The sequence below is a fragment of the Apaloderma vittatum genome, unplaced genomic scaffold (genome assembly GCF_000703405.1).
Source record: "Apaloderma vittatum isolate BGI_N311 unplaced genomic scaffold, ASM70340v1 scaffold17957, whole genome shotgun sequence".
NCBI lineage: Eukaryota > Metazoa > Chordata > Aves > Trogoniformes > Trogonidae > Apaloderma > Apaloderma vittatum.
Window position 1 is genome coordinate 1 of NW_009724737.1, and position 21,177 is coordinate 21,177.

At 48.0% G+C, this 21,177-nt stretch overlaps 1 protein-coding gene across 1 annotated transcript; it reads right to left on the reverse strand.

The window, feature by feature from the left end:
• Positions 1–13,317: 13,317 nt before the first annotated feature.
• Positions 13,318–16,224, reverse strand: LOC104276359 (tumor necrosis factor receptor superfamily member 21-like; the record flags this gene model as incomplete). Its single annotated transcript, XM_009872642.1, has 2 exons — positions 13,318–13,815; positions 15,570–16,224. Coding segments are annotated over 2 exons (1,153 nt in total), but the record flags the coding sequence as incomplete, so codon positions are not given.
• Positions 16,225–21,177: the final 4,953 nt, after the last annotated feature.

Genomic DNA, 21,177 nt, shown 5'->3' on the forward strand with positions numbered 1-21,177 from the left:
TATATTTTATATTAGAAAGATATTTTATATCTCTATATACTATATAGGTATTTTATGTGTACATATATACAATAAAAATATCTGTATCAGACTTTATATATATGTAAGTGTATATATATATACACACACATATTTTATATATCTCTATATGATATAGATAATTTAATCTGTGTGTGTATATATATATGTGATTCCACACACACATACATACATACATATAAAAAACCTTATACAGCCACATATAGGTATTTTTGACCCAAATCCTTTCCCTTATTGAAGTAAGCTTATCAAGACCAGCTACGTATGAACTTTAGTTTTCACTTCCAAGCTAGATAACGTAGCCACGACCCGACGGCTCTCAGAGCATCCGCAGCCAGTGTCTGAGCTGCTTTACAGCAGAAATGCCAAAGTACAAACCACATTTTGCACATCTCAACCCTTCTCCCACAGTAAGCACCAAACCTGCCCCCCCAGGAGATTTAGGGTGATGTGTCTACACTGCCTCACGTGGGGATGTGAGGGTCAGGCTCTCCTACCATAGAAGCTCAGCCCACCAGCCCAGTGTGGGGGATGCAGGCCCTCAAGAACCAAACAGATGCCGGGGCTTGGCTTTCATAGAATCCTACAGCTGTCAGGGTTGGAAGGGACCTTAAAGATCATCTAGTTCCAACCCCCCTGCCATGGGCAGGGACATCCCCCACTAGATCAGGCTGCCCAGAGCCCCATCCAGTCTGGCCTTAAAAACTTCCAGGGATGGGGCTTCCACCCCCTCTCTGGGCAACCTGTGCCAGGGTCTCACCACCCTCATGGGGAAGAACTTCTTCCTAACATCTAACCTGAACCAACCCATCTCTAGATTTAACCCATTCGCTGTAGTCCTACTGTGTTTTAACTGTGAAGAGTTTTAACTGTGAAGAGGTTCAGGAGGGATAGGGAAGAAAAAAAAGGAAAGAAAAAAAAAAGGACAAGAAAAAAAAGAAAAAAAAAGAAGCATTGTTAATTATTCAGAATAAGCCTTAAGACAATGTTCCCCAGCATTATGGAACAAGAAAAGGATGTGAACATGCTATTGAGAATTATGATGGGGTTCATTATGTGAGGCACATAAATAGATGCTATCGCCCTCCACATTTCAACATGGGAGCAGGAATTAAGCCTGGTCTTGTTAACTCTTTGCATTACTCAGGCAAATTGGCTTCCAGGCAAATCCCAAATTCCTTTCCCTCGATGCGGCCAGCTGATGCGCCCAGGCTGGTCGTGAGTCCTGCACGGGAAGGACAGGCCATCGGAATCACGCCAGCAGCCAAGCCCTGTGCCTTTGGATATCGCACACCTGCATCAGTAAGAAGCCCGAAAGCCAACTTGGGTTTGGAATCAGGATCTTTAAAACAGCAAATTCAGCTGCTTTTGGCACAAGAGCAGCAAAACACCAGGTTTGCACAGCTGACAATTTTATCACTCTACTCAAGTGAAAAAAAATAATAATAAAAAATCCCTGAATACGAGGGTAGAAAGAACTCTGCACCCTCTGCACACTAAGGTAATGGCGGCAACGCGAAGACACCGAGTAGGTCCGCTACTACCTTTTATATATCCACATCTACATATAGATAATGACTTATCCATATAGTGCAGAAGTCGTTATCTCAGTGCATAAATCTTGTTCCTACTCCTGTATTCAGGGATTATTTTTTCCTGTTTTAAGCGGTACATATAGATAATGCTGTCTATTTATATTTAGTATATATACATATACACACACATATATAAAATGAGCAGAGTCAGGTCCCCTGACTGTGCTGCGCTGTGGTGAGACGAAGCATTACGGCTGGGTGGGAGCCTTGCCCACACCCACTCCCACGCACATCACTCATACAGAAGCATTAAAATATAATTTGCTGGTTTATGACCCTGTGTGGCACATCCAGTCCTCCCGGAGAAGGAAAACCCCATATACTAACCTGCTCCCATCTAAGTATTTACAGCTGATAAATCCCAGTATTTACTGCTGCTGTACTGGTGAGACACATCTTCAGCCGGTCGCAGCTTGATTTGCACCAGTTTTACGTGGCGGTATGGCATTCACGCTCCTACTGACGTTTTCAAGTTCAGTATATTTAATCTCACCGTTCAATAACGTGGCCCCATAAACATGTTTATATCCCTTGGCAATAATATCCCAGGGCACGAGAACACGCCACGCAGCAGAGGACTTAATGGCGCGTAATAATCTTTGGAGAACAAATGTTCCATTAAAAACGAATTTGGAAACGTCTACCTTAATACTATAAGAACCTTAAACTCATTTTCTTGCAACTATTAAACGAATTTAAGCCCCATATGTTCGCTATATCCACTACAATATTGTGCAAACAAAACCCCAGAGAGATATGGAAGAGACACAGACGTGAGCACAGATTTGGCTCCAGTCAGTCAGAAAACCATTGCTCCCTCTGTTCTTGAAAAATAAGATTAAAACCATTACATGACAAGTTGCGGCTGCACGCTGCCAAGTATTACTGCTCAAGTCATTTACAGTAAGTTAATTCATTTGTTCAAAACTAAAATAAAATGTTAATGCTTATAATAAGCTTACAGTCCTACTATTTCCATGTTTCCAGAAGCCCTACAAGTTGCTCTGCTGAGCACTAATAGCACCAGAGTGTCCTGTTGGGATGGGAAGGTGCCCACCAGGGTGCATGGGGCAAAAAACCCAGCTCCACATTAGGTCCTGGGTCCTCCCTACCCACCAAACCTCATGGACCTTCTCCCACCACGCACATCTACATGCTGAGGCTGGAGATGATGCTCAAATCCTCCAAATTCCAGAACTCCAAGTAAAATGGCCGAGCTCAGTAGAGATTGTGCCTTAACCCACCCATTTCACACTTCCCACGCGAGGTCGGTCACAGTCAATGCTAAAGCTACTCTGAGCTTGCAAATACTGGAGAACAGCCTGAGTCCTCCTCCTTTTTCAACACGGGCCACGGGAACAGTCTGGGAGAGCTGTCACCACGCTGCTACTAATGCAGGAGGCACCACTACCCTCCCCATCACCGTCCCCAGGGACCATCACCATTTATCACCCAGCTCGGCTTGCCTCAGACCCCGTAATTAAAGAGGGGTCCTTGCTACAAAACCCCCATGGCTGCATCAAGGAAACCTGGATGTGCTGTGGCAATCCCAGAGCCGGCAAGGACAACAGCCAAAGGATCCAGGACACCCATGCGTGTCTTGGGTGCCATGCTGGGTGGCATTTCACTTGACATTATCTAAACATTGCAATTCTCTAAATGTTGTTTGCATCAAGGAAACCTGGATGTGCTGTGGCCATCCCAGAGCCAGCAAGACAACATCCAAAGGATCCAGGACACCCACGCGTGTTATGGGTGCCACGCTGGGTGGCATTTCACTTGACGTTATCTAAACATTGCAATTCTCTAAATGTTGTGACAGGCTACTCCACATAACCACCTACTACTTTAAGGTGGCAATAACCCCAGAGCAATGAAGAACTCCTCTTCAAGCCAGGACAAGGTCAAAACATTGCACCCAAGGGTGGATGTACACCCATGGGAACGTGGGTGCAACCAGGCGTGTCTACGGCCAGAGCAAATCGAGACAAATGGAGACAGGTCCGGAGATGAACAGATGCCTACAGAGCTGCACAAGCAAGTAGCACTGCTGAATACACGTCCAGCTCATCCACAAAGATGCTGAGCTGAAGGGAGGACCTTCCTGGAGAGGCAGGGCAGGTCTACAGGCAGGTCTCTCACCTCCAAGCACACCGCTCATTTCCACCCCAACCTTCCCCAGAAACACCATTTCAGTTTATTTCCGTGACTTTCATTTGCTTGTTTTGACTTTGGTTCAAGATTCTTCCCACCCGTTTCCAGCTCCTCTGGGTGTCTCCCATCTCATTGCAGCACACAGGTTGGTGTAGACAGAGCAGTCGCTCCTTCCACTCATGAATGTCACCAAGCTGGTCATCACATACGCATGAGACTCAGCTGAGCTTGAATGACTGTCTTGAGCTTGTTCTGGACAAGCCTCAATCAGCTCCCGTAGCCCTGCTCTTTACCAGTTGGACACAAACCCAGTTCTTCAGCAATCATTTCGTCTCAAGCAGGGCAAGAAGCCAGCGCGGCACTGGGCCATGACCAGCAGTGCTGGCACACTTATGGCCAAGGGACCATTTCTCTTCTCTGCCACTACTTTCTCACATCTTCATGCAAATTCAAGAGAAGTGGAATAGCTGCCCCAACAGAAGGCTACACCCAAGCACCTGGCAGCAGATACGGTGAAGTCTAACCACAGGCTAGCCACAGAGGAGCTTCAGTTCCTCTCCCCACCCTCTCAGAAACAAAACCCCGTCATTATTTTCATTTTTGGAGCTTAAGTCAAACACCAGTTGGTATTTTTCAGAAGAGTGAAAAGCTGTTGTCTTTAAGGGGAAATCTCATGCTCAAGTCTACAGAGCCCTCCCAAGCCTTGTGTCCTCCCAGCCCTCTAACAGTGAAGGGACGTAGAACAGATAAAAGGGTTAACACATCATTTCAAGTCTTGCAGGCTGTTTTATAGAGCTGGGAAGCAAAGATCAGGAGATCCTCCAGAACCCATGGCACACACAGTCTCACCTAGTCAGCTGCACATCTGTGCAGGGTTCCAGAATCAGCTTCATGCATTTTCAGAAAGGCTGGATTTCAGCTGACTCCATGCTCCAGCCCTTCATCAGCAGGGATATGTCCTACCAGTCCACTAATCTGAGCTGGAGCAGCTGGAGCTTCCACCACCTACAGACACAGGTATCCCAGAGTTGTGTAATACTAATATGTACACCACACGTAGTGACAAATCCTGACCATGACAGGATTTCGACACTTGCACAGACCTCAAGGATGAAGCATCACAGATGAAGAGTGCAGCCCAAGGGCACACACAAGTCAGAACCGTGGCGATAGAGCCCAACCCTCCCAAACGTTCAGATAAAAGCTTCGAATCACTGCAAACCCAGCTCTGTTCCAGAGCTCAGCCCACCTACCTCCTCCAAATATCCTCCTGACTCATGCGAAACACAGCCACGGCCTATTTTTACCTCTGAGCACACACCAAGAGCCCACGTGTACAAGTGAGCCAGGACGCAGCACATCCAAACTCCAGCTGACAAGACAACAGGGTTTGGCCAAACCAGGACCAAATTCCCAAGAAAAATACCTTTCCAACAGGTTAACATTTCACCCATCTCCACCCAAAAGGGGATGTTACTGGAAACTCAATTCCTCCCTCCCAATTAGATTTCAGGTCCTAAATGAGGCGTTCAGAAGATGCACAAAGTCTCGCACCTCGGTCAGGGGTAATCACCAGCACCAACACAGGCTGCGGCATGAAGGGACTGAGAAGAGTCCCAGGGGAGAAGGACTTGTGGATGAAAAGCTGGACATGAGCCAGCAATGAGCCATATCCTGGGCTCGTGGCAGCATGGCCAGCAGGTTGAGGGGGGCAATTCTCCCCCTCTGCTCCACTGTCATGAGACCCCACCTGCAGCTCTGGGGTCCCTAACGTACGAACAACGTGGACCTGCTCAAGTGGGTTCAGAGGAGGCCACAAAGATCATCAGGGTAAGGTGTTGCAGCACCTCCCCTACGAGGACAGGCTGAGAGAGTTGGGGTTGCTCAGGAAGAAGGGGTCTCCAGGGAGATCTCTGAGCGGCCTTCATGTACTTAAAGGGTTTATAAGAAAGACAGGGATAGACTTTTTAATAAGGCCTGATGCGACAGGACAAGGGGTACCAATTTTAAACTAATAGATGGCAGATTTAGATTGGACATGAAGAAATTCTTTACTGTAAGGGAGATGAGATGCTGGAACAAGTTGCCAAGAGACACTGTGGATGCATCATCATTGGAAGTGTTAAAGGTCAAACTGGATGGGGCTCTGAGCAACCTGATCTGGTTAAAGATGTCCCTGCTCACTGCAAGCAGGTTGGACTAGGTGACCTTTAAAGGTGCCTTCCAATCCAAAACTTCCCATGATTCTAACAAGAGCCTTCGCCTGGACAGGAGGAAAGGATGTCCTTGTTAGCTGTTTGCTAGTTTTCCCATGGAGGACAGTGCTGGTATCAGACCCTCCCAGGAGCCAATGATTCACATCCTCAGCAAGTGCTGTTTGTGCAACAAACCACTAAATGGTGACGTTCGGTTGCTTTTTTGTTAAAAAAAAACAAAAAAAAAAAACAACCAAAAAAACCCCAAAAGTCTTGCAGGGCAGGAAGGGAACTCCTGACAGAGACTTCCCACACACTCTCTGGAAAATAGCTCCACAGAAACAAGAGAGTGAAGGAAAGTCCGTGACCAGCCACACGCAGTTACCAATGTCTTTCAGACCTGGGAACTCGAGGTCAGCAGGAGACAGGACCTCTCTTCCCACCACACGCTATGTGGAAGTCCCTGCTACAACAGCATCTCTGGTCCAACCCTCCTGGGACCGACGTGAGCTCCAGCCCACCCCCATAGAATGCTCTCCCTGCACTGATATTGGGGACCTGTAGAATGGACTTGCTCTTCCTTTTTTTTAAAGTAGCATGGCCAGTGTAAGTATTTTATGCAATTATTAATTTTTAAATGGCTTTTTCAGAGTTAATCTTCATTATAACCCTCTCGGACAGCTGGTAACCCTGAGCAAGCACACTGCCAGGAGCCATATAAATATCCAGACACCCACAGATGCCAACCCAAGGATTAAATTCACCTCCTGCATTTTCCGCCCCCCTCTGCCCCAGACAAAACCTTGGCAAGTGTGTGTGTGTGGGGAAATAAAAAAAATCTGCCTTGTTATTCGAGGAGGTACATGTGAGAGCCTTACCAACATGTGAAATCATAGCCCCATTGGCACAAAAACTGGTGCTGGGGTTTTGGGAAAAACCAAACTAAGAAACAAACAAAAACTGGCCTCGATGTGTGTTTCTGCAAGGACAACCCTACTCTCCCCGCAGAGCTACCCTGCCACCGACACTCACTCCTACACCTTAACAGGCGGGCACAAATCCCAATCCCTCATTAAATTAATCCAGGGGCCACCCAGGAAATTTGACCATGGAATGGTTTGGGCTTTAATTTTTTTCCTTTTTTTTTTAAAGTAGATTTGGAAGCAAATGTACCCGCTTCCCTGGGCAGCTCCACACAGCCATACACATGCTGCAGACAGACGGCTTGTTAAAAGTGATCACATGTTAAAAGTGATCAAGCACTGGTTTTCAGACCTGCTAATGCAATAAGGCTGAGGAGCAAGACATGATAAACCTGCACATGATTAGGTTTCCTCCTCGCCAAGTAGAAGAGCAGCCTCCCTCATTTGTGTTTTCCAAGGCTCCCTTTTCACCATGAAGCCTTGGTCAGCTCCTGCATACGTCCTTTGGAAGCCACACAGCTTCCCAAAAGGTCAAGGGTAAGTCTGGGGCAAACCTGAGCAAAGTTTTAAGTAGTCTGAAAAACACTGTGTTTTGAACTCATCAGATGTCACCCCAAAGCTCCAACACCGAGGTCTGAGTTGCAGATGAAGAGTTGCTTCATCCTAACCCAAACCAGAGCATGGTGGCCGTGTTGGAGCAAACACAGTATGAAACACAGAGTTCCTGCGTGGCCAAACAAGCTCCAGTGAGAGAACACTCCTGTTTTACAGCTCGAGTACCACAGCATCCATATTGCTCATGGTGCCCCTTGCAATTTAATAAACTCCCTTTCCTCCTGGGTCTCATTTTGCAGAGGTGCAGGCTGACACTAGAGGACCAGTCGCAATGCACAGGTTATTAAGACACAGATGCCAGAAGAAAGATTGCTCTGGAAAAAAAACAACACCTCCTGTCTCTCTGTTCTGGCAGGTACACAGACATTAATCCCTCATCTCATGCTCTGCCTGCCAGAGTCACATCAGGGTTTGCAGCCAGGGGCTGCTCCTCTCTAGGCATAACCGCAATTACCAAATTATGTCAGCAGCAATGGGCGCACCTGCCCTCGAGAGATGCTGCTGGACATCTCTGTCTTACCTGTGGTCTGGGCACAAAACCCTGAGGCCACTGCGGTTTGAGACTGGTGAAGCTTTTAACCCCATCGCTCCCACTCCACAGACGTGCAGAAGAGACCAAGTCCCCAGGGGTGCGTTTCCACAGCGGCTCCTCCATCCTCGCCCTGCCTCCCAGCGTGATGCTCCTGCCACCAAGCTTCGACCCCCTTGGGAGCTGATCAAAGTCAAACCAAAACCAAAACCACTACACTAAGTGGCTTTCCTCTCATTTACCTGTGAAAGCACTAAGGAGGGGTCCTACAGTAGCATTCAGCGTCACCCCACAGACCTGCGAGTGCCATCCCTGCAGCTGGGTTTGCTTACTTAGAGCAGGAGTTGAACAGGGAGTGACACCAGGCTCGAGGAAGCACACGTATGCCCTGCTGGGCTGCTTCCGAGCACTTGCTTCCCTTCATTAGCTGATGGATCTACAGAAAAAGATATGGTTCTAGGTGGTTTTTTTTAGTCAATGCGTTATCCCTTTTTTAAAAAAAGGGAATCAAGTAATTTAACTCTTGATAAGCATCTTCCAACACAAAACATAAATCACTGATTCTGACAACTGGGCATCTCAACAACAAAGACCCCCAAATCCTGACACTCCCCATTTTTCCAGAATCACCTCTCAGCTCCTCACCTGGATCTTGAGCCATTTTCACTACCCGCTCTTCTACCTGCAGTCAAGGCTCAGCTCCATCTTGGCTGCAAACTGCTTTTGCAGAACAGTTTATTTCTCTGATTATTTAACCAGAGGCTTCCTGGCTTCGCTCTCACCACCCACTGCAATAATGTGCAATTACAGACTTGAAGAAAAATAAAAGGGAAATGGCATCTCATGCCAGGCCAGTGCTGCCAAGATCTGTTCTTCAGTCTTTCAACTCAAAAAAAAGAGAAAATCACCAAACTCTCTCCTTGCCTCTTGGCACATCTTTTCAGGCAGCTTCTTCTATATACAGGTTTTACAGAAAACCATAACATTTTTCATTCTTTGCCTTTCGTCCTCTGCTACTCAACTGGTGAATGTCAAAGGCAAAACTATCAGACATTTCTGCAAGATGATTCAAAGCCAATCTTCATGTTTTGCATAGACTGATGCCAAATTTGGCATTTCCAAGACATTCAAGAGACAGCCTTCTCAATTTTTATTGAGAGATTTCTGCAAGCTCAGTTCCTTGCCTTTGGAAACCACTGAAGAAAGGAAATGGGTATTTGCTAAAATAAGGCAATTGTTTAAAAGAAAGTGTTTCCAGTGTGTAGGCTTGTTTTGATCTTCTAAAAGAAAGTACTCATGCAAGGTTAAAACCACAGGGCACTATCAGCCCAGTACCCACACCATTCAGGCGCCACACTGATAATTTCTTGGGAAATTTGGCAAACTGCGTTTTCCCTTTGGATTCCCATCTGCAGGGCTACAATCTAAGAGCCAGTTGAAACTGCAAGAGGTCCAGTTTCTCCAGCCACAGCTGCACCGTTGGTGTTGTCCTACCTTCTTGATCCAACACTGTTGAGACCCTGGGGTTCTTGGAAGAGCCCTTGTCAAGGAGATGGACACAAGGACAGACGTGGAGGTAGGCTGGCTGCTAACTCAGGACATTAGTCATCGCAAGCTCTTCCCAGACCTCTGAGCCATTTAATCCAGTTAGAATCACTGGCATTTGCTGCCTTCGCTGGAACACGTCCATGTTAAGGACACGGGTCTAGTTTTAACACCAGCCTCCCAAACTACTGCTATTTTTAGGTTTGGGCTGTTATTTAAGGCACATATTATGACCAGAGAGAGCACAGGGCATAGATACTAGCTCGTGGGGAGATGTGAAACGCCCCATGACAACAACTGCTGCTCAGGATTGTGTGTCTATCTCAACTACTTAAGGAATTCAGTATACTGAGCACCTTCAAGGAACTGGGTAAGAGTTTGAGCCACTGCTTTCACCCTAAAATCCTCCTGGTTTGCAAAGGAGCCCAATCACAGTGAGATGTCTTCGCTCTGACACTCAGCAGGGCCAGTGCCACCCTGACCACACTTCACCTGGAACCAACAGATTTTAAGCAACCAGTAACAAAAAAAACTCAAAAGGCAAAGCCTTGAAGCCCTGTCTGGTGCCACCGGAGACTTAAGGGGTGCCGGCACGAGGGCAGCCACCTCAGCACAGCTCCTCCGAGCAGAGGCTGCAGCACCTACGTCAGACCCAGTCTTCCCTTTCAAAGGTTAAAGCTGTTTACCGAAAGGATTAGAAGGGAGGAGATGGTAAACTAGGAGGAAGCAGGGGAAGACTTTGCACAACAGCTGTGTACACAGGCTTTGCCCCGGTAATAAACGCGCCCCAACCCCTTGCTGGCGCAGCCAGCTAACGTACAGATAGGGGAGATCATGCAGATGTGTGTGCACTACCAGCACCAGACTGTGAGGCTTCATCTCTACCAGATAATTTAAACCTCAGTGCTTGCCCTCCACGCCCCTAGTGCAGTCACAAACCAAACTGGCACCTGAAGACCTGGGGAGCAGCTGTGGTCCTCACATCCATGGAGGCTTGGCTCTGTTTGCCTACCATGGAGGGATCTGTGCTAGCAGCACAGGAGGGGAGAGATTTTGTCTCTGAAACAGCCTGAAGTTTGTTTCTAGCTATATTCACACTCATCTGAAACACTGCTTCATCCTGAAGCACGATTTAGGTGCAAACACTGCTGGAGCAGCAGAAAGCAAAGCCATGACGCTGCAGCTCTGCAGCACATCTTCACTGTACAGTCTGTTATTAAATAAAAGGTCAACTCCTCTACGGCACTACATCTTCTCTCGTTTCAAGTAAACAGTCTTAAAAGCCAGACATTTCAATAGGCAAACCAAAGAGGGATTTATACACCACCACAGAGGAGAACAATCTCCACATCTGACAGGACAGAGCATCACCACCAAGTCAGAACTAATGAGCGAGGCCCTTTCAGCTAACGCAACGCCATTTAGCCAACCAGGGCTGCACTAAAAGCAAGGCAAGGCATTAATTGCTTCGCGCTCGTCTGCCTGCCTTCATTGCGCAAAGTTCAGCCGAGGACATTCTATGGCAAGAGGAAGTCACGAAGCCACCACCCACGCCACCGCGGAACCAGCATGACTACTCCAAGAACGACTGGGAGGGACGCGCAAAACTGCCCTGCCCGGAGCCCAGAGTAACGGGGCAATTCGCCTCTGGTCTCGAGAACTCTGATCAGATACTGGGCCAGTTAATCGCCTGAGTGTGGTTTTGCCATTACATCCAGCTGATTTCCCAAGACAAGATATTTGCTGAGTTTTCCCCTTGTGAATTCGATGCACTAACTGAATTCTGCTGTTAAACGGATGGCAGAGAAGACCAGAACGACTCATCCTGGGAAACACAGGATGACCCATGAATGATGTTGTCCCCTAAAGAATAACAAGATTCGGGAGGTGGTTTATACCTAAGTGGACTACGTATAGCCTCGTTGCTCACCATGTACCACCTTCTCCTACCTGCCCGGTTTCTTTGAACTTCAATCATGCCTGGCGACCAAACGCAGAGCACTGCCCACAAAGGCAGCTCTAACGTGGCCTCCAGAAGGTCCAGCTGCAGCGTGTGCCTTTCGGCACAGGATCTGAAACGCCAGTTTAGAAACCAGAGCTGCACTTGCTCAGAGAAATTTGGTCTGGACCCTGCCCACTTAAATACTCCCTGCCTGATACAAACTCAGCCCCTGCTCTGAGATGCTTTGGAAAAAAAAAGAAAAAAAGAAAAAAATCACCAAACAGGGAAGAGAGAGATATTCAACCAACTGGTCATTAAGAACCTCGTAGAAAAAGTTACTACAAGTCAGTAACAACCAGCTGCTTTTGAGTGAACTGCAACCAAAGCCATGTAGTACTTCTGGCAGTGCTTCTAAGTAAGGATGTCTAATAACGTTCTGCAACCCCGTTAGGGATTGCTCACCACAGTCTGAAGGACTGCACTTCGGGTACCACAGATTTTAAGGACAACGGCGCGCAGGCATCATTGGAAAAAGTTATCGCAAATGGGAAAAAGCTCAAGAAACCACACCCCAAGAATTCAAAGGAGTTAAAAGAAACCTGACAAGTAGCACATACATAAGAGAAGACACAAAACTAATTCCAGCAAGACCTTACTGGTTCTATAAATGCATTAATGAAGCAAACAAAGTGTAGGTCTATTAATCAGCAGGAAAATAGTACATGACACCCTGCTCAGAGCCTTGTTTGGTTTGCACTTAAGCACTCCAGGATGACTTTCATCAGGGACTGATCTCTCTTAAACCTACCAATCTTCTTTGTTCGTCCCCCTCTTGTTCCACATGATCTTCTGAAGGTTACCTGTGAATGGATATTTAAGGTTGAGCAACCTCAACCCAAAGCAATGATTCGTCAGTGCCCGTACAGGATAAGGGGGGGTCAAAACTGCCACCGTAGCTTTGCAGAGGAAGAACCATGTGTCCTACTAGGGAGATCACGGCTCCTCAGTGCTCACATCCATGCCACCACTAACTTACCATTGATTTTTACAAGTTTAAATTAAATGGCCACAATAGGTCATCTTTAAAGTCTCATCACTTTAAAGTCTCATCAAAAAGCTGACAGAAAGTCATCCACCAAAAGATCAGAAAATACTACAAAGCAGAGCCTCCAGGAAGACTTCATGACATTCATGGAGCTGCACACCTCCACAACACAGCTTTTAAGGACAACCTTCCTGGCTCCAGTATGGCCAAAGAGCTGGAGACACCAGCCAGCAGATGGGATTTAGGGCTAAGAACCTGACATTGAGGCGCTGCCAAGACGCAAGGGATGACTCAGCCTTCCAGAAAGTGAGGGGAAAAAGGACAACAAAAAAAGAAAAACAGATCCATGTCGAGTCACCGAGAAAATAAGGAGTGTGAAACAAAAGAAAAGTGGAAACTGAAGGGCCAGGCAGGTGGAAAAAGAGAAAAAAGTAGCCTTCATTCAAGATCTTTCTACCAAGGATGAGTGGGAAGGTGAAGGAGAGGAGCTGGGGCAAGAAGATGACATTTCCTCTTCCCTCAGGAGCAGGGACACACCACGGGGACAGGAAGGGGGAGAAGCCAAGGATGAAGAAACATCTGAGAAACCAGTGGATGGGCTCTGTCCTCACTCCAAGACCAAGCAAGTCAGAACAGCAACCAGCCACTGCACATGGGGGTGGCGGCCCCTCCAAGACACAATGCAGGATGGCGGAAAGGACACTACCCCGCACAGCCCCGGTCCCTACTGCTCACCGTGGCCGTTGCAGTAATAGATCCACTTCTCCCTGTTCTGCGTGGGCGTGGTGGACTTTTTCATAATAGCTTTTTCCACAATGGCACTGGGATCTTGCCTGGGTCCCTTCTTCAGAGTCCGTGAGCTCTTCCTGACACTGCAGACGACGATGACCACCAGGACCAGCAGCAGGAAGAGGACAATCATCCACGGCAAGTGTTCGTTGATGTCGAAGTGCTGGTGGATGTTCTGTTGGCCTCGCCGGGGGGGCTTGTATGGGGTGCTGGACTTCTCGCCCCCCACCATCTCCAGCGACGGTTGCTTTGCCAGTGCTTGGCTGGTCTGCTTGTGTCGGTAGCTCTGTGCCTGGCTGGTAGTGCCGGAGCCTGAGAGGGTCCGACCAACACCCTCTGTCTCATTGGCCAAGGTTTCGTTGTAGTATCCTGTCAGCCCCGTCATGCCGCTGGACGCGCGTGGCGCTGGAGAGGGGACAAAATCGGGAACTGAAGAGTTGAGACCTGAAAAGGAGAGAGGAGTTCAGTGTCACAGCACCGGAGACACGATACGGCATCACATCACGGTCTAAGACCTGCCTGAGCATTTGCCTGGCCAGCAGACAGAAACCCAACGCCAGGCAGCGAGAAAATGAAGAGGTGAAGTTGAGGTTTGGCTACGAGAACAAATGGGTACAGTTACAGAGGTAGGTTCAAGGTAAAACTGACCCTTGTTGGTTAAGGCTAGTGGCAGCTCATTAAAAAAGTAAGTTATTAAAGGCATGCTGTCAATCCTTCTTTGTCCCACACTCCGTATTTCTCAGAAAATCTACCGATTTGAGGGAGTTGCTTTTTCCCCTCTTAGGTTTATGAACATCACTTTTACTCCAGTTGTGGAATTTGGTATTTGGGCTAGAAATATATGACAATTTGAGGGCTTAGTATCTAACTGGGTTTTGTTAAGAAAGCACAAACTTTTGTATCAGCACAGCCAGCAACTGTGCGTGCATCAGCTACAAAAAAGGTTTCTGAGGCAACAAAAGCAACCAAACTTCCCCCTAGAAGCTACTTTCCATCTTTATTGAGCTTTCTTATCAACCAACAGCTTTCAGGTCTCAGCCAGATGCATGACCAGAGCCTGGTGAGATGGGAAGGGCTCTTGTGACAAAGAACTAGAGCTTGCTTTGGAAACTCGGCTTTTGAAGATCACGTCTTATCCCAGTTGAGCCAGAGAGTGGGTATAATCATCTGTAACGTGATTTTGCCTCTGATTTGATTACCCAAAACATTGACTGGGACACAAACAGAGAAAACACTTAAACTGTAGACAACTAGATGAAAGTTGATTTCAAAGTTCAGGGAACACCCTCCTGTCCTCTCCCAATGACACACCGACATATCAAGCTTTGAGACCTAATAAAGGAGAAGCACTCGGAGTCTACAACTGCCAACACTTCCTCACTATTGCATTCACCAAGTCAGGTGTACAGGTCACCAGAAGTCACCTTTTTCCTTATTTTTTAAAATTTTTTAAACAAAATGCCCAATCTGAGATCCTGTAAGGAGGCTGTTTCCCAGGGAGTGCGGAGTACCACCTGAAACAGGGTCTCACAGCACCACTGCAACCAGACACAGCCAAAACCTCTCTATAAAGGCTGTGATGATCTATTTTTCTCCAATTAAACAAGAGAATGGGGTTTTCAACCTGGTATTCCACCTGGTTCGCCCCACCAGTGGTAACTGATAGAAATCTCAAAGGTTAAAGAAAAAATTTACAGCACAGCCAAGGCTCCTGGAGTGCTGTTTGGGAAATGGTGCCATTCAAGCCAACGTACTGGCATGGTATAGGGCGAAATGAACCAGTGAAAGCAGGGCAGGAAAGCCATGAATTCATCAGGAAAGGAGTCTGGTGGAGCAAAGTTCCGCTCCTGCCAGGATTTTCCTGCTTCACCCTGCTCAGGTTTCCTACAAACGCACAAAGACTCGTGCCAGCACAACACACAGATGGGAAAAGCAGTTGGGAAAAGTGAGGCCCTTTCAGTTCAAACAGTAGGACAGCCAGGAGCCCAACCATGACCAGAGTCTCAGTAAAAGTGATTATGTTAAACATGGTTTGACACAAGCGAAGGCAACCTGATGTACTCTGGAGTTGCCTTGTAGCCAAGAAGCAAAAGCATCGTCCACGCTTTAGACCAGCTTGCCTTTAAGAGCCTAAAGCCAACGCTGACCGAGAAATCCCACAACCAAACCCACGCCTGTGTTTCAGCGGTGAACATTACCTTTGGGAAGATGAGCGGTCGGTGGAACTTCATAGGGCTCTTCACCCACTTCGGTGCTTGACGAAGTCAAAGACGTGTTTGGGAGAGACGCTGGAGAACCACAGACGTTGTCACTCTCCTTTGTCCCGGGCTTGATGACCACCATGTTTTTCGCAAAGCAGTCAGTGTACGTTTTGCACTTCATCACACTAGAAGGCACATCAGAAAAGGTACCACGAGGGCACGGCTTGCACCTAACGTCTTCCGTCTCGGTTCCTTTCTTGCGGACGCCCCAGCCGACCGGGCACACCGTGTAAGGGACGCAGGTATCGTTCGTCTGAAACGTACCAGACAGGCAAGTGCACTCGCGGTCAGTCAAGGCAGTACAATGAGTTTTCTCAATCATTGGCAGTTCACAGGGGTTTCTACAAGGGTGGCACCGCTCTATGCCGTTCTCATGCTTAGTAAAAGTCCCATCTGGACAAGGGCTGCACTCTCTTAAGGTACTCTTCGTACAATGTTTAGACACGTAGGTTCCCGCGGGACATTTGTCGCAGATCAGCTCTTTGTTGGTGGCACGGTCGAGGTGGCGGTACTTGCCGGGGGAGAGGCTGATGGCATTCTGCTCGGAGGTCAGCTTCGACTGACCATCTGCGGTGCCAAGGAGCACGAGCAGCTGGAAAACAGACGGGAGGTATTAGTCAACGACAGCGTGCGACTGGAGCCCTCTCTGCCAGCGACCCCTTGCAGGATCCCAAGGGACGACCCAGAGCTGTGAGACCACAGAGATGTTTCCACACCCAGTGGTCGGAGGTCGGCGAGGTTGGGGTGGAAGAGAACCAGTGCAGACCCCAGCACGCTCTCCAGACACATTGCCAGCTATGGTTATAAGTCCTTAAATTCGACACCACACTTCTCGGCGAGACTAAGCATCATTTACACTGTCACCCTGACAGGGCAGTAAATACTGCTAATTGTGTTTCAGCAGTACGTGCTACCTGGGCACCCCAGGAGAGTTCAGACCAGCTTTGCATTTTAAGGCTGAGAGGCTCCAGCACAAGCCAGGCATTTGCCAGAGAAGAAAAAAAAACAAAAAACAACCACCCACTCACAGGTGGCAGCACTGACCTGTAAAACCTTCCTCCTCTGTATTTATTAATCTGAGCTTGTTCAAATAGTTACCTTGCTAAATAACACAAACCGGGATGAAATCCGGGCTAGGAGGTAGGATCAGGCTATTTCGCAGCCCCTCTGCCCTTCCGTGATGTTTTATGGCCAAGAGCAGGGTTTGGCAAGACCACAAAGGATGTTCTGTGTCAAGCCTCTAACCACATCTAAGCCCACTTTAAACGGGACACATCAGCAACAGGAGAGGAAACTCAATGCTATTTTTAAGCTCTTGGAAGAGCTCTGCTGTAATTCAGTTCCTCATTGCATCAGAAACAGGTAAAAGGTCTCCAGTTTATTTAGACACTGAGCTGCACCCAGCTGAGCATGGCTAGACTATGGCTACAAATCTGTTTCTCGCTACTTATTTCCATCCTGGGGCTTTATTCCCTTAATTTCTTGGCATCAAAGCTGCTCCACCCCCACAAGAAGCTCCAGCTACCAAGCAGGACCTTTGCTTCCTCCAGAAGACCTCTGGTCCATGGATATAACGTCAATTATGCCAGCAGAGATGTGACACCAAGAACAAAATGCATATCAAAAAAAAAGCTTGACACAATCTCAAACAACACGAAAAGCACTGGAAATAAAAAAAAATAACAAAACAAAGCCACATTTTCAAACAGCTGCAGGCTGAGTTAGGAGGAACAGAGAGGAATGAGCCAACATCATCTTGAATTTCCAAAGGCTTTCCTCCACTGAAGGTATAAGGACCAAAGAACCAAATGCTTTTTAACTGCACACGGAGGCACAGAAATCACTTGGCTATGTTATACAAGCCCTCGCCTCTTGCTCTGCTCCTTATGCCGGGCTACCAGCCAACAAGAATATATTCAGAAGGGGAAAAAGAAGATAAAAAAAATAAAAAAGCCTCCCAACAACATGACTCTGCAGAAGGCACATCGCGGCAGAGCCACAAGCCGCGCCACATCATTTTTGGTGCAGTCTCTCGCTTCCTGGAAACACACAGCACGTTTCTGTTTCACCTGCTAAATAATTTACAGCTTGGGATTTGTACAAAACACTTCAATTTTTATTATTTTTTCTTTTCTTCCTGAAGCAGCAATTACAGATCAGGCAGAAGCAGGCAAGCCCGCAGGAGTTGACGAGGATCCTGCAGCGGCCAGGCTAATTACGACACGTCAAATTAAAAAGCGGGGTTGCCCTAGCAGGCAGCAAAAGCTTACAGGGTGCATTTTATTTTTCCCCTCCCCTAAGACATGATTTAACGAAGCGCTTAGCTGGCTCTAAGGAAACCTGCCGCCGCCCCGTAATCTTCATGACGCAACCCTGAATGAACAAACCAGACACAGCAGGATCCAGCTTCTCGAGGTTACATAGGGAAGGGGGGGGTCACCCGAGTTACTCGTCCTCCTCTCCGTGTCAGCTCCGAGTGGGACATGGTGTCGGGAAAGGCAAGACAGGCAGCGCCTCCCCCGCCTCACCAGAGCTGAGCTGCGAGCTGCCACCTCAGAACTCCAATTTCTAGCTCTCCATCAAGAGAAATTCAGACCAGCAAGCTACAAGCAGGGCACACAGCTCCCCTCCTTTTCTCCCTTTGCTTCCCACCTCCAGCATCTTTCCATCACTCATCCAGGGAATTAAAGCCAGTGGGACGTGCCCATCACTCATCCAGGGAATTAAAGCCAGTGGGACGTGCACTACCACAACACAATAGTTGTTTTTTGTTGTGTTTGGTTTTTTTTTCTTTAAAAAAAACAACACCCTATCTCAAGCAAAGCGGCACTGGCACTTCCGAACATCTCCAGATCTTTTGCTGCACATGCACTTCCAAGCTTGGAGACAACAGCGAGTCCCAGTGAAGGAGGACCAAGCACCTTTACTTGCTATTGAACAAACCGAGCTATTTATTCAGGTTGGCACTTCTGGTCCCTAAAAGAATCCAGCTGCTGAGGGTGCATGGCTAGCATCACTCAAAATTTCTGAAAGAGAAGGCCGGGAGCAGGAGGACATCTTCAACAAAAAAAGGAGTCTGCTGGTTTGGTCCCTCATGCCCAGGACCACCGAGCAACATGCAAAACTAGACCCTTCTGGCCAATACACCCACTTTGAGTGGCAAAACCAACAGAGTAATAATGAAGTAAGCTCTGTTTAGCAACTGGATTTCAGTTCATTACTTCAATACCAATGAAAGGGTATAGAGTAACAAAAAACACTGAAAAAAAGGAATCGGTGCAAGACAACACTAAAAAGCAGATTTGATTTCAAGTCATTTTGCCACTGCTCTCCATGCCCAGCACAGGAGCAGCTCCTGACACTGAGACCAAAAGGGTCAAGCGGGACGGAGGGGCCACAGTCCCAAAGAACATCCCCAGCTGGGCACCGATGTCCTGCACGGCCCCCTTCACTTATTGCAATGTGTGGAGGTTTTATGGAAAGCAGATCAGGCTGGGAAATACACTCATTTTCACCTCCTGACATCGGGGAAATGGCTCAGACAAGGGGACCTTCATGCTTGGCTGCAAACAAACCCTCAGGCCAGTGGCACCCTGCAGCCAACCTGGGCATGACCCACCTTACCACCACCCAACTCCATGAGTCCACCTCAAAGGTCGCATCTACACTGTGCCTCCGTAACCTTCTTAAACAACCACATGATGCGGGAGAGATCGGATGCGCAATTTGCACAGTAAATGGCTTTAAGGGGGTCCACGAGCTTCCTGGGCATGCATGTGGGGGCTGCAGCTGGGAATCAAAAAGCTCATTTGGAACTCATGAGTCAAAACACCAGCAGAAAGTTGGTGGCTCAACAGGCATTTGTGTCCTGAAATAGGGTGACATCTTGAGACAGTCATAACCTTGGGCTGTGCCTGCGGGAAGGCAGTGATAAGCTTCCCCCCCCCAAAAAAAAGATGGAAAAAAAAGAGAAAAGAAGGCAAAAGCCAGCTAAATGCAAGGCACTTGATCCCAGTAGAAAGGCGAGAGAAGAGAGCTGTAAGCAAACAAGGACCAATAGTGCTAAACCAATACTCTGGAAAACGTTTCAGAGCAAAACCAGCAGAATTTGGTAGAAATGGCAGCGAGGTCTGTGGCGATGCCTTGGCTCGGGGTCTGACTGCCCTTCCCAAAGGTCAGCTGCACCCTCCACCGACCAGCATCAGGAAGTCGCTTGCGACATTAAAGGAGAAAAAAGCAAAAATTATGAGACAAACTCAGAAAGACAAATAAACTGGTTTGGAAGTTTTACGGTAACTTTGCAGACAGGAGGAGCCCATCTCCTGTCCCGCTCACCGTAAAAAGGATCAAGTTTCACCAACCGCTTGTGAGGAGAGTATCAAGAGCAAAGCAAGTTTCTGCTTCTTGCAACACGACCAACTATTTCAGCCGGTTTGGGGTTTGTGAAACCGAGAGTCTAGGGCTTACCCTGCTCAGCAGTTCCTTTACTACATCTCCAGAGTGAAACGCAGGCAGATGAGCAGGCCAAAACAGCAGCACCACTCGGCACATCTGGTCCCCATGAGGGAAAACCCAGCAGCTATTCCTGCAGCCAGTGCTGGCCAGAGCTCGCAAACATCCCCGGTTTTGCTCCAAGCAGATTAAATCCCTCAAGCTCCCAAAAGCTTTGATTCCAAACAAGGCGAAACCGCACCAGTTCGAGGCATGGGACTGGGGGAGATGGTGGAAAATACCTTGTGGCAGCTGGCGGGTGCCCTAAGCCTACGCCAAGCAAGGGAAATGATGACCAACGCCAGCCTTACGCAACCGAGCAGCTATCACGCAAAAAACCAAGCATTTGTTGCACCAGTAAGAGACCCACCAAGTCCTGATTTGAACACGCTTCCACCGGGCTGGTAAGACATTAACTCCTTGTGGGGCCAAAAGGGAGTTGCCCAAAATTTTGGAGATGTCAGACGAAGAAACCCTGGCTGGCGGTCAAGGGAGCATCCTGCCAGCTCAGGACCAAATGGGAACTTGGTCCGACAACTTGTTGGTTCATACAATGAGCACAGGCAGGGGTCTGAGTACGTGTGTGCACAAGCAATACACGCGTTTGCTCAACCTCAACTTCATTTTCCAAAGCTGCTGCTGTATTTCCTTGCGTTTTTATATCATGCTTTTTTTTCCCCCCTCTCGTCCTCTATACCCGTCATTCCCGACTAACCTCCAGGATGCCAGCTGGAGCTCCGTATCTCAAGCTCCCCATCAGCATCTCATCTTCCAGACGTGCAGCAGCACTCGCCTCTCCCAGCGGGAAACCGGCGCTCGGGAGCACCCAGCCGGCACCACACGCTGATCTCGGCTGCTCCACCGCCGCACAAAGTTACCCTTCGCCTTCAAAGCAACGAGCCTATTTCCTGCCTAATGCTCTCCAAGCTTTAGATTTTTTTTTTTGTTTGTTTACTCGGATTCCTGTCGAGCTAGCACCAGCTTGCTAAGATCCACCTTGAGTTCAAGAGCAAGTGCACTCCTCGGTTACACAACCCAGCCGCAGCAGCTGCGG